General features: G+C 43.1%; 1 protein-coding gene across 1 annotated transcript in view; it reads right to left on the bottom strand.

The window, feature by feature from the left end:
* LOC145362058 (arf-GAP with GTPase, ANK repeat and PH domain-containing protein 1-like) overlaps positions 1-3,725 on the bottom strand; it is a 181,620-nt gene extending 177,895 nt beyond the window's left edge. Inside the window, exon 1 of the mRNA XM_080218112.1 lies at positions 3,373-3,725. Coding sequence (XP_080074238.1) covers positions 3,373-3,535 — 163 coding nt within the window. The 5' untranslated portion in view covers positions 3,536-3,725. The remainder of the gene's footprint in view (positions 1-3,372) is intronic.
* Between the last annotated feature and the right edge of the window lie 4,548 nt (positions 3,726-8,273).

The following is an 8,273-nucleotide window of genomic DNA, read 5'->3' on the forward strand; positions in this document are numbered from 1 at the left end:
CGGATGAACAAATGGGCCACCTTACCTGACTCACCTGACGAAGGGGCAAACCCCGAAAGCTAGTGGGTTTACTATCAAATAAACTTGTTGGACTTTAACCTGGTGTTATGAGACTTCTTAGTGTGTCCACCTTACTAAACACAGAGTAAGAAGTGTCAACAGCGAGCACTCGAGTATAACATTGACCAGCACCGAGTACAGCTATCTCAGCTTTTCATTGGAAGAATTTTATTTCATTCTCTAATCCTTCTAATGTATCCCCTCTATCACCCTAACTTAATACTGAATTTGAATGTAAACTTCCATTGGCAGTTTCTAAATGAAACTTCATTTTTCCCATTTCCCAGGGCAGGCTTCGTGGGGGAACAATGGTTTTCCATTGCCAGTTTCTAAATTCAAATTCATTTGTGAATGTGGCTGGTGCATTCCAGGAAGGTATCTGACAACAAAGGACATCACGTGAGCCCAATCCTGTCCTCACCATGTGTACATAAATTAATCTGCAAATCCAGTTATCAGATAGTGGCCAGCAGCAGAAACTCTGGCAGAATTTCCATTTCCTGACACTAGGGAGACACGACCACTGGCACTCTTCGAAAGTAGTCTCACAACACCAGGTTAAAATCCTTTGAAGTGGCATTGCGCCGAAAGCTTGTGGCTTGTGCTACCAAATAAACCTGTTGGACTTTAACCTGGTGTTGTGAGACTTCTTACTGTGCTTACCCCAGTCTAACACCGGCATCTCCACATCACTCTACAGAAGGGCAGCGGACCAGGGATTGAAGATGTGACCTGGGGCAATTCCTGGTCTGCTGTTGCTCAGAGACTTAAAGCTCTGCTTCAGAACTGTGGCAGGTGCCAAGATAATGGCAGCAGCAGCAATCTAAGACAAAATCCGGTGTAAGACTGTGGCATTTCTCCAACCCAGACACACTAGTAACAGCTGAGATTCACATATAAGCAAGGCAAGAATTTTATTTCTGTCAGCGATGCATACAAAGTTAAGACAGCACGGGGGTGCAGGGACAAAGGTTGGGTCGGTCTATGTGGTCAGCAAAAGAGCTGACTTTGCGGAAAATTGCTCATAAAGACTTAGCAGAATCGACCGTGTCAATTCCCTCTATTCTTAAGTGACTTTCAGTTCGGTAGCATCTGTGGATTTCAGGAACAGTGACATATTCAAGCGGGCTGAGCAGCCAATCAGACTGAAGAATTATCACTGACAGGCAAGCCAAGAAGTTAAACAGCTCTGAAATGAGCCATTCAAATTTTAAAAGTTAACTCCTTTCTCCACTGATGCTGCCAGACCTGCTGAGTTTTTCTAGCATTTTCTGTTTAGCCCTTATTTTTAGTAAAACAGAGATAATGTAACTTTTTAATAATTTTACATAAATTTAAATACAAATTGGGGCACAGCCGTGGGATTGAGGTAGAAACTGAAATATCAAACTTAAAAATTGATTTTAAAATGTTATTCAAAAGGATGACACTCCACACTTATAAAATCAGTGATTATGTGCATATGTAAAGACTGCAAAAGTGCATTCCGTGGGGGAGCAAGTCGCACTGTTAGCAACTTCCGGATATTCGCTTTTAACTGTGCATATGCGGATACCAGAAATTGCTGATTGTGATAATGGTGAGCACTGATATCTTCGTCGTCAGTACAACCGCAATCCCAGATTATTATCACTTGGTTTGATGACAAGTTTGGAATTTGGTGATTTAATCGGAACAAGCTATGTAGTCAATTTTCTCATTGGCATTTTGCTGACAAGTTTGGAATTGAGAAATCAAGATTTATGATACAGATACTGTTTTTACAACGGTGTAAGTGGCTCGCACCAAGTTACACTCCCATTCTTGTTCTACTAGGCGTCTCCTCTCCCCTAAAGCATGTCAACCCTTGCTGGGGATTGAATTTGTGTGAGACCACTCCCTCCCTCAGTGATTTTACACAGTCCAAATGTCAAACTGCAACAAATTATAACATTTACCAATATAAAACTAATATATGCAGCAGGTAAGATTGGCCAGTTAACAGCTCGGATCCTCCACTGTGTATAACAAGCAGCACTATGTTTCCAGTCAAGACATTTTCCTGACCTGGAATTTATTGAACTTCCTGGTCCCGTGACATGAATGAAACCGGGAAATGTTTAGAAACAAGCGAGACCCAATTTTGGGTTGTAATATTTTAACAAAAAAAGTGGGTTATGCTTCCAGTGTCCTGGGCAACATTCCCCACCCCCTTCAACAAGGCCATCAAAAACATTGTGATTGTCATTCATCTTCTTGCTGTGGGCAAAATGGCTGTCACGGCTGACAACAAAACAATGATTATTCCTTCAAAGTAATTTATTGCACATGAGACACTGATATTTCAACTGTGATGGCGATGGGCTCAGCAGAGAAACCCTGAGGCAATTACGCACCCCACCTCAATCTCATCATCTCACCATATCTTTTTTTCCCAAAAAAATTCGTCAAGATTAGTTTCTGCTCCTCATAACTTATTTCCTCTACCCACTACTTTGTTGAAAATTATTTTGCCTGTTTTGTTCTCCGCATTGTTAACACGAAATTTGTGTGTTCAGAACTTCAGGTGAATCTCCTCAGGAGAACTGGCACAAGTCTAGTAACTTCCCGGCTAATTACACAAACAAGGAGGCCCGCGTTCCTCCAACTATAACAGAAACAGAGTTGTCACCATATGACAGCATTCGGTGAAAACAGAACATCCAATTTTAGACTACCTTTTTAATTAATGTAAAATTTTAATTAAGTGGTCAGTTCGGGGGGAGGGGGAGGTTAGATAAAGAAACAAAACACTTCTGGTGACACACTTAGATGTAAGTAAATAAAACATCATACAAGCAAGCAGAAATTATCTACAACACGTGATTATCCTACAACCAGCTTCTAGATTTGTTTTTTTTAAAACAGACCCTGCAGTGCCGAGAAATTTAAGTTACGTGGCTTCACTGATGTACAACCGAAAGACAGTCTTACAGCAACAAATGGCACCTGATCGGTAATCCATTTGTCACTATGCTGTAACCTCGAAATGAATATTGCAAAGTGTAATCACCGTCATAACCGACCCCCTGGAATACCATTAAAAATGTTTCCAGGATGAAGTTTATCCGACAGGTTACAGGATTGTACTGGATTGGTGGCTGCGGCAATTTGGAGAGAATGAAAAAGAAACTTTGTCAGCTAACTACATTCACGTCACAGTTCGAACCATTTCAAAAAAAGTGGGGGAATCCGTTAAACGACTCATGTAGAAATATGTCCCTCCACCCCCCGGAGCTGGAGATGTGTGCCGTGTTCTCGGCAAGAATCCCGGGAAGATGCACCTGCTCTCACCTTCAATGCGCGTAACAAGTTCCACAATAGTGTTCCGCAGCGAAGGATCGGGAACGCGATGCAGTAACTTGTAGATGTTGTAAACATTGGGCTGGACGCTCTCAAACCTCTGGATTTCGCCACGAATGGCTATGGAATGGGTCAACTGCTTTTGAGGATTCATCTTCTCCTCCTGTGCTGTGCCACTCTGTGCGTTGTACTTGTCCCTACAGGAGCGCACATCTCCCCCATACTGTTTCTGGCCACCCGCTCCCCCCCTCCCCGGCCCATATAAAATCAATAAAAGTTTGAACGCGAGCGACTTTTTCAATCCTCTCCACTTGTTAGCGAGGCTGCAGTGTAGTGCTCGGCTCGAACCTCGTGTCCACAGTCACTTCCGCAACTCGCAACCTGTGTCAGCTTCACTACCTGATCCTGACACTGACTCCACTGACGTCAGGCCGGCTGCTGCTGCCTCGCTGCAAAGTTTGGCAAAGTGCATCAAATATAAAGAAAGTTGCATTGCCCCTACGACGCTTAAACTGTGCATGAACTTGTGCACAAACCGAGAAGGTTCACTCAACTCGCCGAACTGAAGCTGCTGTGCACACTGTACGGACCCAGCGCTGCTGCCGGCGATGCGTTTTATTCACCATTTGCGCGCCTACGAATCTTCCCATTATTCACATAAGTTTGCGGATGGTGTGCCGTGTCACTGTCTGGAGCTTGGTGCTATTTCCACATCATTAAATCAACTTCAAGTACTAAATTAAAAGTCTGTAGACGTCCACCACGGCAACAAAACAAAAATGAAATATATAGAAAACTATCAAGATGGAATCAGCAAAGAACAAAAAGAAACGCTTCACAGTGAAGGAAAGGCCGCTGGGCAATTTGTTTTTTTTTCATGATGAAGAGAATCCCTCGATCGTCTCAAGTTTTCCGAGCATCTTTTATGACAGTGGCCCTTTAAAAATCCCAACTCCCCCCATTCCACCCTTCCTCTTTACACTCCCCTTGCGAAGGTGGGTGTGGTTCCAGAGTTCACAGGGGATTCTACACCGAGGGGGTGACAAGACGAAGTTATCAGATCGCTGACAAAAAGTTATCGACCTGAAATGTTAACAGGACAGTTTTAACCTGTACAAATTAGGAGCTGGAGTAGGTCATTCAGCCCCCTGAGCCTGCTGCCCCATTCAGTAAGATAATGGCTGATCTGATTGTGTTTCAAGTTGCACATTTCCATCTACCCACAATAAGCTTTAATTCCCTTTCCTCGCAAGAATCCACCCACCTCCACCTTGAAATTACCACCATCTCCTAAGACCGAGCTCAAAAGTCACACAACCCTCTGAGAAAATCTAATCTCTGTTTTAGAAGGGCAACCCTTCATTTTAAAACAGTGTCCCCTAGTTCTGAGCTCACCTATGAGATGAAACGTCCTTCCCACATCCACCCTGTCAATACTGTTCAGGATCTTATAAACCTCAATCAAGTCACCCCTTCACTCTTCTAAACTTAAATGGAAACGAGCCTAGTCTGTCCAACCTTTCTTCATTCCAGGTATCAATCTAGTAAATCTCCTCTGAACTGCCTCCAATACATTTACATCCTTCCTTAAATAAGGAGATTAAAACTGCACACAGTATTCAAGATGTAGTCTCCACAATGCCCCGTATAACTGACAGGTTCACCTGATGAAGGAGCAGTGCTCCAAAAGCTTGTGATTTCAAATAAACCTGTTGGACTATAACCTGATGTTGTGTGACCTCTCATCTTGTCCATCCCAGTCCAACACCAGGATCTCCACATCATGACCATATAACTGAAGCATAACATCCTTACTTCCTCTTAAAATAAAGGATAGTACTAAATTAGCCTCCTTAAATGCATGTTGTACCTGCATACTAACCTTTTGTGACTCATGTGTTAAAACGCCTAGATCGCTTTGCACTTTGGAGTTTTGCAATTGTTCTCTGTTTAGTCATACTCTGCTTTTATTCTTCCTGCCAAAGTTAACAACTTCACATTTTCCTACATTCTACTCCATCTGTCAGATTTTTTCCCACTCATTCATCTATATCCATCTGCAAACTCCACATGTCTCCTTCACAACATACTTTCCTACTTATTGAATGGCGGGGCAGGCTCGAAGGGCTGGATGGCCTACTCCTGCTCCTATTTCTTATGTTCTTATGTTCTTATCTCTTTGCCATCACGCTCCTCATCTAAGTCATTGATGTAAATTTTAAAAGGTTGAGGTCCCAACACAGATCCCCACAGAACTCCACTTATCACACCCTGCCAATCAGATAAAGACCTATTTATGCAGACTCTGTTTTCTGTCAGCCAGCTAATCTTCAGTCCATGCTAATATGCTACCCTCGATACCACAAGCTTTTGTTTTCCACGATAACCTTTGATGGTCTTATCAAATGCCTTCTGGAATTCCAAGTACAGTATGTCTACAGGCCTCCTTTATCCATGGCATATGTTATTGCTTCAATGAACTCTAATAAATTGGTTAAAATGATTTCCCTTTCTCAAAACCATGCTGACTCTTCCCAATTACCTTGAGTTTCTCTAAGTGTTTGGCTACAACCTCTTTACTGATTGATTCTAATATCTTCCCCACAACAGATGTCAATTGGGAAGAGTCAGCGTGGTTTTATGAAAGGGAAATCATGTTTAACCAATTTATTAAAGTTCATTGAAGGAATAACATGTACCATGGATAAAGGGGAGCCTGTTTCCTAGTTCTACCTATATTGTTGTTATCTGCATGAACCACAACAGTGAGATCCTCCCACTTCAGCTCCCACTGCAAGCACCTCTCCAGGCCTGAGCAGATGTCCTGAATCCTGGCACTGGGGGCAGGGAACATAGCTTCCTGCGTTCTTGCTCTTTGTTGCAGAGAACAATGTCACTAGATTGTCCTCGGATGGAGAAAGCTAGCACGAGGGGGCATAGCTTTAAATTAAGGGGTGGTAGTTATAGGACGGATGTCAGGGGTAGGTTCTTTACCCAGAGGGTGGTGAGGGATTGGAATGCCCTGCCTGCTGCAGTTGTAAATGCGCCTAGTTTGGGGGCGTTTAAGAGATCCGTGGATAGGTTTATGGATGGAAAGGGTTTGGTTTAGGTTAGAGGGTCATTGCTTTTTAACTGGTCGGCGCAACATCGTGGGCCGAAGGGCCTGTTCTGCGCTGTAATGTTCCATGTTCTATGTAACATGGCATTTCTTTTTGCTCACTCTGCTTGAATGGTTTTCTGTACCACAGTGCTGTCGTCTGTCTGTCTGTATATGTCGTCTGTCTGTCTGTACATCCACCCTGCAGTTGCCATTCTCATCCAGACTAGCTGAGAAAACACCAGACCTCTTGGACAATTGCAGAGGCTGACATTCCTGCAGTCCCGCCTTCTGGGTCCCCTTACATGCCTCACTCGCAGTCACACCCCTTCTGCCCCGACCACTTTCCAAATTTAAAGACCCTATCCTAAATGGCGTGACTGCCTCCTGGTAACTTTCCCCATCCTGGATGATGAATCTGCAACTCAGCCTCCAGCTCAATGACTCTGAGCTGAAGCTCCCACCAGAAATGTGTTTACCCTGGGTCACAATGGTATTTAGGAACTCCCATATGCTGCAGCCTTGACACCACTTGTCCTGCCATCCTTAATGTATTTTAATTAATTACTTAATAATATTATGCAGTGATTTATGTTACTTTTTCATATATTTTATTAACTTTACCACCAATCTGTATACCATTTGAAAACTTAAGAACAGAATAGACCTTAGCCACTTACCAAATGCTCAGCAGTGGTTGGCTCCTTTCCCTGTAGTAGACTGAGAATCAATTCCTACAAGGTGAGAAATGTTGAAAAAGCAAATAGAAACAAACATCTTCCCCCACTTCACCAATCTCTCAGGTTTGCACTTAAGGTTTCTCACCCAAAACCCATCATTTTGAGTTAAAATCAGCTCAATAACTTGGTTTCTCTCTACAGCCCTGTCTGACCTGCTCAGTATTTCCAGCATTTTCTCTTTCTACTTCAGACCTCTGTTCTGTTACATCTAACACATGCCCAAAGTGCCTCACTTTTTTACGGACAGGGATAATTAAAATAATTAGACAATATTTTTTGAATTTGGTTCAGAAATGTACCAGTAGTTACCAGCATCATTTTGACTGCTTCCACATAGGGAGCACTCTGAACAGTGTCTTTTCCTCTTGGGGAGAGTGATCATTGTATGGTGGAGTTTCTGGTGCAGATGGAGGAGGAGAAAGTGGGTTCCCAGACACGCGTCCTTTGTTTGAATAGAGGGAAATACGGTAGGATGAGAGAAGAATTGGCGAATGTGGACTGGGAGAGCGCGTTGGAGGGAGGGTCTGTTGAGGAGCAGTGGAGGATCTTTAAGGAGATCTTTCTTGGTGCTCAACGGAAATTTATTCCGATGGTCAAAAAGGATAGTAGGAGGAGAGGTAATAAGCCGTGGATAACAAAGGAGGTGAAGGAAAGTGTTAAACTAAAAGCGGAAGAATTTAGAGTAGCTAAGAGTAGTGGGCGAGAAGAGGATTGGGAGAGGTTTAAATGTCAACAAAGATTGACAAAGAAGTTGATAAGGAAGGGTAGGAGAAACTATGAAGCTGGGCTAGCGCTTAATATAAAAAAGGATAGCAAGAGTTTTTATAAATATATAAAAAGGAAGAGGCTGGCTAGGGTGAATGTTGGTCCTTTAGAGGATGAGAAAGGGGACCTAGTGGTAGGGGATGGGGATATGAACATAGAACACTACAGCACAAACAGGCCCACGATATTGAATAACTTTTTTGTTTCTGTCTTCACGGAGGAGGACGTGAATAATTTGCCGGGTGTTAGCGATAGAAAGGTGGTAGGACTGGAGGGTCTTAATGACATTA

This window comes from Carcharhinus amblyrhynchos, chromosome X (genome assembly GCF_965287045.1).
Source record: "Carcharhinus amblyrhynchos chromosome X, sCarAmb.v2.hapA, whole genome shotgun sequence".
Classification (NCBI taxonomy): Eukaryota; Metazoa; Chordata; class Chondrichthyes; order Carcharhiniformes; family Carcharhinidae; genus Carcharhinus; species Carcharhinus amblyrhynchos.